The 13,453-nt window shown below is 31.3% G+C and overlaps 2 protein-coding genes across 2 annotated transcripts in view; one reads left to right on the plus strand and one right to left on the minus strand.

The window, feature by feature from the left end:
• The window catches only part of Hr39 (Nuclear hormone receptor FTZ-F1 beta), a 141,112-nt gene extending 138,759 nt beyond the window's left edge, over nt 1-2,353 (minus strand). Inside the window, exon 1 of the mRNA XM_074125600.1 lies at nt 2,163-2,353. The gene's annotated coding sequence lies outside the window, so the exon portion shown is untranslated. The remainder of the gene's footprint in view (nt 1-2,162) is intronic.
• A 2,188-nt stretch (nt 2,354-4,541) lies between these two features.
• hyx (cell division cycle 73 hyrax) lies at nt 4,542-13,427 on the plus strand. The gene is made up of 11 exons (XM_074125628.1): nt 4,542-4,680; nt 4,761-4,907; nt 5,071-5,173; nt 5,254-5,516; nt 6,024-6,237; nt 7,246-7,429; nt 7,515-7,693; nt 7,967-8,091; nt 10,419-10,648; nt 11,138-11,279; nt 12,645-13,427. The coding sequence occupies exons 2-11, from the start codon at nt 4,777-4,779 to the stop codon at nt 12,679-12,681; spliced, it is 1,608 nt and encodes a 535-aa protein (XP_073981729.1). The 5' UTR covers nt 4,542-4,680; nt 4,761-4,776; the 3' UTR covers nt 12,682-13,427.
• Nucleotides 13,428-13,453: the final 26 nt, after the last annotated feature.

Here is a 13,453-nt window from a genome sequence, read left to right on the forward strand (position 1 = left end):
CTTTGCACTGAATTGTGCGATGTTACCACTCAATGATATTAATGAACATTAAAAAATGTAATAAACATTCAGGGTTTGAAGAATACCGCTAAATTGGAAATGCGAATATTTTTAAAATGTTTGCAGCATTCATAAACCGTCTATTAAGATAAAGATCGCTTTAATTTCAAATTGTTTTGAAGAAATTTATATTTAAGTAGAGTTGCTGGATTGTCAATGCTACTTTCTGTCATTTTACTAATTTGTTTGTTTGTTTTAATGTTACACTAACATTTGTTATATCGTACGAAACACTGGATACGCACCCAAAGATGTTCATAACGAGGAAAGAAGCTACCCAATTGCTGGCGTCACTCGATGATGAAATTGAGAGGCCATATTAAAGTGGAAAGGTAGAAGGAAGCATTTACTACTTGTTTGGAGGATTCTGGATTGAAGGGATTGTAACCTATAAAGGTTAGAAAGTTTGGATGAACCCCAAAATTTCAATTCCGTAAGTCCAGAAAGGTTTTTAGATAGTACAGTAAATAAGTCATCTGCTGTTTGTTGAAAGACTGAATCCATGGTCAAGTCATAGTATAAGTAGTCTTATAGTAGTAGAAATGTAATAGTGGAAATCTTGTGAGTATTAAGACCATGGCCTTTTTGCTCCAAGAAGATGAACCAGTTTTTACCTTTTAACCATGCCAGAAAGAGAATTATCAAATATTCCCAAAGCGCCATATTAAACGGCTATTTGAGAGATGATTCCTAGCTCCAAAAAATATTTTCTTAACAATAAACAACTTTTAAAAGAATCATCACATAATTTTCAGGCAATAACAATGACTTATTTCAATTAAAAATTGACTTATCTGAATATTTTCTGAGAAAATTAAAAAGTGAAAAACAGTTCTGGACTAAAAAAAATGCTGAATTTAATAAAAGTTGCAAAAAAACTACTCCTGATTCTTCAGATACCTCCAAGAATTAGTCGATATTGCTGTGACTGGAAAGGAGGTGATTACATGTTAATTTCGTCGCAGCACTAAATAAAACGGTCATTACCGGATCGGAGTTTACTGTCTCCAGTCCACATTACCTTTATCAAAGACATGAAAGCTCTAGAATACTGCCACTATCGCAAAGAAGGAATTGAAGTTTCGTTTAGGAAATGGGAAGATACTGCAAAATCCATTTTTTGGTGCAAAGAAAGGAAGGCCAAGGGCTGCGGCAGTAGCCAACTCTAGGGCACATTACGGTCCTCGACTTGCCAGCAAAGTTGATTTGTTTACATGCCAGTTGTACAAATGGAGGAAATTAGACGGAACATAAATATTTAGAGAAGTATTGTGTTTTCAAATAATCACCCTGGCCATCTACATCCTACTAGTATTATTAATGGGCGTCAGTGCGCCACAAAATGGTAGAAATATTCAGAAGAAAATATTGCTAACCAAATGCTTAGTAAAACTTTTATTTTTAAACGATAAGAGCAAGATTGATCAAATTTGTCCAATTTATTGTATATAAAATTTGAGTTTTGCAATGAACAAAAAAGAAGTATTTGGCGATCGCATTGAATGTTTGGCCTTCACTTTTGCCCCAGGTATCTCTAGTGGTAACCTAATTTCAGAAAACAATCATTTCCCACTACAACAATAGCAATTTTGAAACTAAACAGTAATATGTAACTCTATCATGATTGAAAAGTGCAATATGTTACTTCTATATAGATTGATACAGTTTCGATCTTAATAAACTGACAAAAATGTAACCTTATTCTGTGGCTAAAATTTCCTCCTTATGGTAAAACTTTTATCATAAATATTGATAACAAAATGACATAACCTATTATTAATAATTTATAACAAAAAATGCAGAGATTACATTGAAAGTTTGCCACATGGGAGCGATAGCATTTTGGAATTGATTTTCAATTTTAAAAAAAGGTTTATTCATATTCAGTTCGTATGAATCATAACCTTGAACTTCTACAAAAACGAGAAGTAATTATACTTTTATGTGACAATAAATTATGATGGATTTTAATATAACTAGTCCTCAAACTAAAGGCTCAACTTCTGTTTTAGTTCATGCAGAAACATAAATGTGATGGTTTAAGGATAATGCCCTTTTGAACTGATAATGACAAATCATTTAAGACAATTAGTTTATATTACCTGATAACAGATGATACATTCAATGAAAGCTCTAGGTCATCAGTGAAAGTAACTATCATTTAATTTACACTATTATTAAACTACCGAACAACAGTGAATCACACATATAAATTAATAAATTACCCACTTCTAATAAAGTAACATGAACCATTTACCCAAAATGCAAGTGCACAACACAAGAGTCCATAACGATGGATTGTATATGTAGTTGACACGTCGACTCACCAGATCGCTCCACTGCCTAACTAGATACTTATTAAAAATAATGTCAGGACTTATGTTGGAAGTATAATAGTGAATAATCCATTAATAATTTCTGGGCCAACTAATCAGTATCTTTGCTTTTGTACTTTTAGTATTAATGAATGCTTCACATTAGAAAGCAGATACATTTCCATTCTTCTCATCAACAAGAAGTTTTTTGTTTTGTTTCTATAAATGTTATATATTTATGAAATTAGTATTGATACTTTTTAAGAGTTGTCTGTGCAGAAATTAATTTTAAATGTAATTTTTCAAATAAATGTAATTATTTTTTGTTTTTATTGAAGGTTTTGATTTATATGCCTAAAAATCCATAATTAAGTGATAACAACAAGTGTTAGAATAATTAATGTATTTCACAAACCATGTAAGACAATTAATAAAGAATAATTTAAACAAAAAATGTTGAAAATTATTGAACCTATAATTAACCAAACAATTTAAGATTATTCAGAGTAAATGTATGCTTTTTATTTTTTATTTATTTCTTAAAATATTGATGGAATGAAAAACTAATTGAGACCAAATGAACTTTTGGAAATAATGCAAAGTTTCTCCTTAAGATTGTGTCCCCTTATGTGGCTTATCAAGTTAATGGATCTGATATACGTACTACAAACTCTGAAGATAGTTGAACATCAGCAGTTTCTGAACGCTCTTCAAATTGTTTTAGAGTCACTGTGGATTCCATTTATTAAAAAAATCATTAAATGCATGAAATATTTCTTTTTTAATGAACTAAAAAACAGGGTTAATAATGGTAAGAGAGGAGACGTAAGAAATGTACACAGTGCTGGGCATACAAAAAATTAATTGAACAAAATTTAAGGCCCATTCAATTGTACATATTTCCATTTCCCAGCAACTTCTACAGCTCAAAACGATGAACCGTGTGGTCTATATAGAGGGAACACTTTCCGGAGTACGGAAGTGCATGAGAAGCTCCGGTGACCTTAGATCTTGAAGTGCCTTTAAACTAGGCAACATAAAAATGCTATTTCTCCAACTGTGAATATTTCAATTGCAATAATAAATTATTGGTTCCTTTTATTGATGCAGTTTTTTTAAACACGAATTTTCGCTTACAAGAGTATTATTTCCAACATTACATGATTTTTCAGCAGTCTAGTAACTTAAAGAACATAATTATGTAAATAAATTGACATTATCACACTCTCTTTTAAGGGGAAATAAAAAATGTACGTCTACTGAGAAAGTTGACAGGTAATTTTTAATTTAGAATTTGATAATTCTAAATAGAAATCAAGTTTTACGAACTTATTTAACTTTAAATAAGATGATAGGTGAACTAACGAAAGAGGTCAGAATTAAAAAAATAACTAATAACAAAATAGTTCCAAACAGCATAATAGAATAAAAAAATGAAGCTTAGAGAAAAATTGTAGAAAAAGTTAAAAGATAATAAAAACCAGTCATCCAATATAAATTTCAAAAATAAAACGCAATTTATAACTGGTATAGAGAAAAGGAAATGAAATAATAAGCCGGTATTTCTTCAAAATTTGGTTGTAAAATGATACTTGCAACGAATTCTAGTGGAAGACCTTAGAACTACTAGTTATTATTATTAGTTGCCGTTGTTGCCGCTAGATCGTGTGGGCATGTTGATTCTTGGATTTTTTGTGCATTGTTGATTTAAAAACGTTCAAACTTAGCACTAACTTTACACCAATTAAGATTATTACTCTACTAATGCATAAATCCAATTTTCGGTGACTGTGTTTTTATTTTTAGAACGAAATTTCAATGATAAGCTGCCTATTGGTTACTACAATTTACAAGGAAATTTAGATATGTATAAAATTAGGAAAGTGTGTATGTGTGAGCCCTACATGCCAATTTTTAATTTATTGCAAACTCAATTATTACTAAATTCTAGACTTACGTTTATTAATTTCAGAATCCAAAACTTAATGTTGCAATCTGCCCAAATTGGTTAGCGCGATACATTTGGATGAATAAAAAAAAGAATTTATGTTTTTAAAAATAACTCATCTTTTTTTTAATCACTTTTGGGGTAAAAACTGTTTAATCTTGGATCCTAGTGCCTTTTTGCTAAAATATAATAAATAAAAAAAACTGTATTTTTAATTATACATGTATAACGTATATCCTGGTAGTGGTAAATAACTAGTATAACGAATGCAAGTGGAAACCTTACTTGATGAACATTCTAGTTGTATAACCTTAACGCTTAGTTTTGGTTGTTGATGTTACGACGTGAGTAGTGAAAGTACGTGGTTCTTTTTTTTTAATGTTTTAAAATAATTAATTTTTTATTAGAAGTGTAACTAAAGTAAATTTTCTTGTTAGTTATAGTTAAAAAAAAATGGCAGATCCACTAAGTATTCTGAGGCAATACAATGTCAACAAAAAAGAGATTATTGAAAGAGAAAATAACATCATTTTTGGAGAATTTTCATGGCCCAAATCTGTGAAAACAAATTACTTAATGTGGCGGTAAGTAATATCAACCAATATTAAGTATAATATCCATAAAGTTCGATAATGCTGAAGCGTGCTCCACATATGTTACTCTATAGTTTTATCACATTCTCATTCTACTCTTAAAAATGAATATCCGAAAAAGTTTGTTTATTTATTTATTTTGTTTAATCTTTAGATCAGGCAAAGATGGAGCTAAAGAGTATTACACTTTAGAATGTTTACTTTTTCTTCTAAAGAATGTACAACTAACTCATCCTGTTTATGTACGACAAGCTGCGGTAAGTTCTGGCAAATCTCAATTTTTCACTACCAGAAGAATTTAATAGTTGTATTAAATACTAACTGTGTACATTCTTAGGCGGAAAATATTCCCGTTGTGCGCCGTCCTGATCGTAAAGATCTGCTGGCTTATTTGAATGGCGAGACTGCTACTTCTGTGAGTATTGATAAAAGTGCACCGCTAGAAATTCCAACACAAGTGAAACGTACAGCAGAAGATAGTTCAGAAAATTTGGCCAAAAAACCAAGATTAGAAGAAACTCAGGTTCAGCGTGTAAAGCAACAGTTAGCAGCTAGACTTGATGCTCCAAAAGAAGCTTCAGTGACTGTGGATAACATTAAGTAGTTATCGATTCTTTCAATTTTTTAACATTCACACTTTAGTATAATATTGAGTAGTGAAATATTATTTATATTTGTCTTCTTTTAATTAATCAAAGAATGGTCTGGTCCCTTCTGTGTCCTGTACAGTATTCAAAGGAATCCCATAGTGGATGAGCACTCACTATCCATACTAAAATTGGAAAATACTTTGCGTCTCTCGCCAATTTCAATTCGGGTCTTTCCCTTCATACGACTTTCAGAGTAGTGTTACCGAAAGGAAAGAAAACGCATCTGATTGAATTCTACGCAAGTGGAATATTTTACTCAAAAAAGTTTAAATCAAATCTCTTAAACTTGAATAATAAAAATAGTTGCTTGTATAGTGGGAGTGAGCCTTGATAGTTTATAATATCCTTGATAATACTGATAACAGTAGAAGAATTAAACATAAGGGCCTACCAAATTAGACTTAACCCAAGTTTGGCAATTTTGATCAAATTCTGTACTCAAACTTTTGTTTTATAGATCTCTTTCTGAGGCTATGTCAGTTGAAAAGATTGCTGCTATTAAAGCTAAACGTTTAGCTAAAAAGAGAACAACCATTAAAAGCCAAGATGACATACAGCTTGGCTCTGATCTTAAAGTGATGTTAGATTTTGATGTTGATGTGACCAAGGATATCATTTCAAGGGAAAGACAGTGGCGTACAAGAACTACCATTTTACAGAGTGCTGGAAAGGTAAGCATTCTGATTAAGATCTATTTAATATGAATGCTCTTTAATCCATTAATGGAGTATGGTGAGCGTAAATAAGATACTGCTCTGTTTTCGATTATTGCCAAAGTACTATTATTTTGATTGTTCGATTCAACAAGCCACATTCTATAATTTTTGAACTACTCAATAAAGTTGATTGTGAGAATGTTTATGACGCAGTTATAATAATTCATGGTTAAAGGAATAATTACAATGCTTTAATAATATAATAATGTTATAATAATATAATTACTTTCATGAATTTTTGATTTCATCTAAGGTTTTCTGTTGCTATTTGATAGTTTCGGTATTCTTCTGTTTTAACCTCCTCTGTCTCTCTTGAACTCTACTTAATCCCTGAATCTTAACTTGTTCTTCGTTTTAGTTCATTCGATAGTAAAGCACAATGTTATTTTTCACATTGTAATTATTCCTTTAACCAGCTGCAGCTGGACTACAACATTCTTTCTGTTTGAAGACATTTATAAATTATTTACATATTCAAACTAATTCTCAACGAGCTTTCGTTAATTCTTTTTAAAGTTTCTCTATTGGCCGCTATCTTTACACGTTACAATCGTTCATTTCAGTAAATCATTCATCATTCATTTAGCTCATTAATGTCATTTAGTACAAATTTATTTAGAGTATTCATGCTTTCTTTCATGTTCCTGTTATAGTTATAACTAATATTGCTTTTATTTTTCTATTTATTAGAATTTTATTGAACTTTGGTTACAATTTTTACACTTTTTTTGTTTAAACAAAGCCAAGGTAGTTGCACTTTTCTTAAGTCGTTTCATTCAATTTTATTTATTTAAATTTTTAGTTTGATTTGTTTGTCTGTTAGAACCTTCCAATTTTTATTGGCTTCAGACATTCGCCTTTTTTCTAGAATAATGTTTTCTGACAGATTTATTTGTAAAATACTTAAGTAGCTTTATTCAATATCTTACCTGTGGATTATGCTGAAAAATATTATTTTATCAGATGTTTGCGAAGAATATTTTCGCTGTCATGCAATCAATTAAAGCTCGAGAAGAGGGCAAACATAATCGACAACCTCAGCAACCGACACCGGTTGTCACACCAAGAACTAATCCGGTTAAGACTGTACCACAACCAGCTGTATACAACAGATACGATCAGGAACGTTTTATTAGACAAAGAGAGGGTAAATAATTCATTATAACTATGATTTATTGATTAGAAAATGATTGCAAATTTTTAACGATAACAATGGATTTGTTTGTTTTTAGAAACGGAGGGTTTCAAAATCGATACCATGGGTACATATCACGGCATGACATTAAAATCAGTAACTGAAGGCAATCAACCGAAAAAACCTGCACCAAATGCGCAACAGCATCAACAACAACAGCAGCAACAGCAAGCCCCTCCTCCTGCAACACCTCAACCGATCGTTTCATCGGCGCAGGTAATGTTATTCATTATGAAGATGTGCTTAGTGTTCCTCTGGAAATTGAATCCACGCTTCCTGCAATCTGAATCTGGCGAGGGCGGTAGCTCTGAATTATGAAATTTACTTCTTAGATGATTATAATCACTGTTGAATTCATATAACCTCTCTAAATTGTTGGATTTACTAATCGCCGTTCAAGAAACAATTGAAAACACAGCATATAATAAATCTAAAAAATATAATAGGTATTAGGTATTAACTATTCAATTTTTTTTCTTTGTTTTCTAGGCGAGATTGAATGCTGGTGCTCAACCGAATAAGAGGGTTTCTAGAACTCCTATTATTGTCATTCCTTCTGCTACTACGTCACTCATTACAATGTACAACGCGAAGGAGATTCTGCAAGATTTAAAGTAAATGATTTTTTTTTCTTTCTTTCTTTTGAAAGATATAAGGAAAGAGGCCTAGCATAGAACCATGGACTCAAGATATTGAGAGTCATCTGGTTTCCATAGATATTTGCTCCCTAGAAGTCCCTTCTGCTCTCTATCTAAGACCTTGATAGCAGAGCTGACATCTAAGATCACAGATGGTGCGTCATAAATAAATTTTAAAAAATTAGGAACCTAAAAGCAAGACCTATCGTCGAAGACTTTTGAGAAAACTGGCACTTGAATGTTTGGGTCAAGTAATCGGGGAAGGGATTAGCTATGTGGTTAGAGAATTGGATTCCCACCCGGAGATCCCGGGTTCAAATCTAGCTGCTGGCCCTGAGATTTGCATTTCAGAGGTTCGACGCTGTATTTAGCCCCATTTTTATAAAGTTTAGCACATAGGAGTTTAAAGTTTCTCTATGTGACATTAAACTGCTTTCATCCCTTACACCTACTAATAAATTGATCTCAAATTTATGTAAAATTAGACTGATCTGGACTAGATCCAGTTACTAGAAAAATTTCACCTCTACATCCGTCGTAAGTCAGCCTCATTATTCCCGATGTGCAAATATTAAAAAAGATCACCAAGTATATAAAATTGTTCCAACGAAGAAACTAAACAAAAACAAACTTTCCAAAAGGGCAAAAAACTCTTAACTGTTTTTAAAGTTAAGTATTGATTAAGTTGATTAAACGACAAGTTCACAAATCAACAAGTACCCGTCATTTCTTAATACTTCATTGATATCATTTAAGTAATTTTACTTCATTAACTTTTCATTAATTTGTTTTAGAATTTATTAGATGTCCAGAACTTTATAATATATTATATTGTGTAATTTAAAGTAACTACTATTAAATAAAAATTCTAGGTTACAATAAAAACTAAACAATATACAAATATTAATTGACAAAAAAAACGTGTTAGTATGCATATTAGATGTACCTAAAATATTAAACTGAAAATAAAATCATGGTCAACTATACCGATAATTGCCGACAATAACCGATCATATTCGGCTTGTTAGAAATAAAAGCGAAAGAAAGTCGTGTGAGTGTGCATATTAGAAGTAAAATATTAAACTGGAAATAAAATCATGGTCAACTGAGCCGATAATTGCCGACAATAACCGATCGCATTTGGCTTGTTAGAAATAAATGAGAAAGAAAGTCGTGTGAGTGTGCATATTAGAAGTAAAATATTAAACTGGAAATAAAATCATGGTCAACTGAGCCGATAATTGCCGACAATAACCGATCGCATTCGGCTTGTCAGAGAGAAGAGAGAGAAAAGTGTTATAAAAAAGCACGGCTAAGGCACGTTGGGTTACAGATCTGGAATTCCTAGAATTTCAAGTTCTCTAACCCAACGTGCCTTGATGCCATAGGTTTAGACTGACTTTACTGCCCTGTAGCGAGTTTAACCACTATATCTCAGGAACGGATAATCGTAGGAACCCCAAATTTGATATTTTGTTCAAGTGACACCACAGAAAGCGTCAGTAAAGTTTTGGTGAAAATAGGCCCACCGGAAGTACCACTTTACTGAATAGATTTTTCACTTTTTTAACATTTTTTCAATAACCGCTTTTCCGATTTTCTCCAAACTTGGTATAATTATAGCTTTCAAATAGTTCTATAACTTTTATAGGTAACATTTTTCTGTAATACTTCGATAAAGGGCACTTTTGGGGGAGAGGGTGGTGGGTCAGTCCGGTAGAATGCCAGTTTGCTGTAATATATGGACTTGCTCTTTATAATAGGCTACTCTTTACTGAACTAATACTTTGCATATGAAAATGGCCAACATAAGGGTCTGTGACAGGTAATAAATTCTAAAAAATATTAATGAAAAGTTAATGCAGTAAAATTACTTAAATGATATCAATGAATGAAATGTTGGGTACTTGCTAAATCGTGTACCTTTTGTCATTTAATCAACCGTTATATTATCTTTTAAAACTGTAAGTTTTAGTTAAGGAGATATTAAACTGGACATAGTGCTTTCTTTATGAATTATGTTCCTTTCACATGTGCACTTTTTTATTATTTTTATTTGGTTACTAAAACCATCCAAAATATACTTTGTCGTGTTTCACGTGACATATGCGTTTTAATATGGTGTGCGCATAACCCATTCATGATACACCGACCTGGAGCTGCATTAGACAGTAGTTTTTATTTTATTGTACTCTTGTGTTAATGAGCGCATCAACTGCTCAACGGTTATTTCTCAAGAACTAAAAATACAAACCTTTCTTTTATATTAATTCCTATTAATATGTTGTTTTATTGTTGTTTAGATATGTGACGACAGAAGAAAAACGGCAGTCAGGTGAAAAGCGAGCCAATGAGGTGCTGTTGCAGCGCAGGAAAGATAGCAACTCAACGGTACCCTATAGAGTTATTGATAATCCTGGAAAATTAAGCCAAACTGATTGGGACCGTGTAGTAGCAGTATTTGTTATGGGACCAGCATGGCAATTTAAGGGATGGCCTTGGGGAGGCAATCCAGTCGATATTTTCTCTAAGAGTTAGTTGAAAGATTTTTCTGTTTATTTTTGTGAACTTTACTCTCTAAAATTGATTTTGTGTGAATGTAGTTAATTTTATAGTTGATGATTATTATTGTATGATGCCAAACATTAGAAAAGAAAGATTAGAGAACAACAAGTCCTTTGAAAAGAAGAAAGTAGCCATTTATACTACAAGATCGTTAGAGATAGGTCACCTCTATCAGTTGGAGAAAATTCCGATTTTAGCTATTCGGTTTTCAATAGAAAATTTCTTACTTTTCTAAAGCTTTATTCTTTTGAACTTGAAGGTTCGCTTCCATTTAAACACCAATACCGGATCTTTGGAAACTGTCCAGAGGTTAAATTTTATAAAAAAGGTTTATTTAGGCTTAAAATGCTGCCAACTACCAAGTTTTCCAAAACTTGATTTTACATTATTTTATTTTTCATTATAATTTTTTTGTTTTCTAACATATTATTACCAATTTCAATGTTGTAATTTGCAGTTTGCGCCTTCCATTTGAAATATGACGAAATGAAATTAGATAACAACGTAGCAAGATGGGCGGTATGTGTAATACAACTGTCTCGTACTAAAAGGCATTTGGATAGAGCAGCTCTGATGGTATTCTGGGAAAAATTAGATAAGTAAGTTTGTAATTTCATATATAAATTCCAATATTATTTGTAAAATTAGGAACCTGATCTGACAATAATGGCATAAAAAGTTTGCAGTCATCATAAACATGACTATGCTTTTTCGGTTTCGTATTTTTATCTCTGGCTGATTTAAGTAAAGAATTGAGAAAAAATCGAGAGCTGATCTTTATTTTTCCATTCTTTTCCTATTACTTAGATTTGACTTCTTGGCAACATGCCTTATCTCTTGTTGATTCACCTCGAAGGTCCTGATTCTTTAAAGCTGGGTTGGCAATATTTTTCTGTTCTGCTTCTCATCCACCACAGCACATTGGTTAGCAGATTTGGTAGTACTAGGAGGTTGAACTAGTATCAAACATCCTCTTTTTTAGTTCTTCATTCAAATTGACAAGGAATATGGTAAATTGGGTTGTACCATCACTTGTTATACCAAGCAATTCTGAAGAGTTGGATAATATTCCAGCGCATGCCTTTTAATTTCCTTCCAAAATAATTACTATATTCAAATAACCTGTAACTCTTGAGCGATATTATGTAAGGATTTAATAGTTATGAACAAATTAGTTATGAATCTCGAGCTTGATATATCTGGGATCATTCATATTACGTTTCTATGTCACTCTTTTTCAGTGTTAATTTTCATTTAGTGGAAGAAACGTTACTATCTCTCAAATCTGAATTCCTAACATCTTTGGTTGAGTTATAGTGCTTTTATAAGTATTTTATAAAGGGGCCAGTTTGGATCTAGTTCCTATATGTACAGCGTCCATTTTAGAATAGAGTAGAGAATTCTATACTGCTTCTAATTGAAGAAACATAATATATAATACATAAACTGTTATAAATACATGCAAATTAATTCCATTCCATTTCTGTTGTCATCATCTTGTGCATTGTATTTTAGGTGTCTTGTTTTCTGGAATACGCTTTTTAAGAGGTTCAAATAAATAATAAATTAATTGGTCCTTTCTTTGGAGAGAGCTTAACTGCCTAGTACTGAGACGATCCTGGATTTTTCTTCGTATCTCCATTTTCTTTTTTCTTCTTGGATTCTTTCTTATTTATTTATTTTAACATCTGTGTAGGTTCAAGTTTGTACATTAAAGTTTTGACCGTATACATATATATGAACCGAAATTCGAAAGCCAAAAAATAATCAAATAATTAAAATAAAGATTTAAGGAGCTTGATCATTTCTTACTTTCTATTACAATTCTCTAGGGACTTTAACCATCCTACTGTATTATTTCCGATCCAGCCAACAGTTCAGTTACATTTCCAGCTCCTATGTGTTAAATTTAAAAAAAAAATCAATTATTACTTGCTAATATTAATCTACTTACTTTTTTTCAGGCACATGATCAAATTTAAGCCACACTTACGATTCTAGATTTAATATTTGCTCACAAAATAAGAAGAAAAAAACTGAGTTTTATGAAAGGTTAGTAAAGTAATAATTGGATGTTAAAACTGCCATATATACTGATTGGCTGACAATAATCATGTGTGCAACCATTAATATGTTCATTTTTCTTGTGTCTTCACAGATAGAAATTTCTCTACTTTTATTACCCTTAAAATGGTTTTTTTTTTTCTTTATGTCTTAGAGTGTAAATACTTTTTGTAAATATTTATATAGTGTTAGTAAATAAAAACAGTAAATCGTAATAGATTGTGGTGATGCACTGTATTACGATTGGAGAAAATCCAGTCAAAGACAATTAAAAAGAAAATCTAAGTCTTTTAGATACTAGTTTACAGAATTTAGTATACAAATAGAGACAAGAGAAAAATACAAAATAAATAAATAAACAAGAATCAGCAGTGTATAATATTAGCATTTGTAAATATGTAAGTTTTGTTTGTTTCCATGTAAAACAGACTGTGAAATCTTAGATAACACGTTCACCAATTATTAGGTGCAACTAAAAATAAAATATTATTTTTACAGCACTTAACTGCTGTATCACATTTTCTTTGTAATATATACACATTGTATACCACATTGGAATGAGAATCTATCCGTACTTGTTTAGATTTCATGTTTTCTATTTGTACCATGAAGTGATTTATTTAAAAATGAAAAAAACCTGCCAGTAAATTATTTGAACAATAAAAAATGTACAGTTAATTTGATCTGACTCTCTATTTATTTTTTTAAC

The sequence above is a fragment of the Rhodnius prolixus genome, unplaced genomic scaffold (genome assembly GCF_049639745.1).
Source record: "Rhodnius prolixus isolate KJV_2025 unplaced genomic scaffold, Rpr scaffold_3, whole genome shotgun sequence".
In the NCBI taxonomy this organism is placed as follows: Eukaryota; Metazoa; Arthropoda; class Insecta; order Hemiptera; family Reduviidae; genus Rhodnius; species Rhodnius prolixus.

What these genes read in the sequence shown, in the direction of transcription:
- hyx (XM_074125628.1), top strand. Translation starts at nt 4,777, where the DNA reads ATGGCAGATCCACTAAGTATTCTGAGGCAATACAATGTCAACAAAAAA. An exon ending in TTTTACAGAGTGCTGGAAAG is followed by an intron (nt 6,238 to 7,245) that starts GTAAGCATTCTG and finishes TTATTTTATCAG; the next exon opens with ATGTTTGCGAAGAATATTTT. An exon ending in GAGATTCTGCAAGATTTAAA is followed by an intron (nt 8,092 to 10,418) that starts GTAAATGATTTT and finishes ATTGTTGTTTAG; the next exon opens with ATATGTGACGACAGAAGAAA.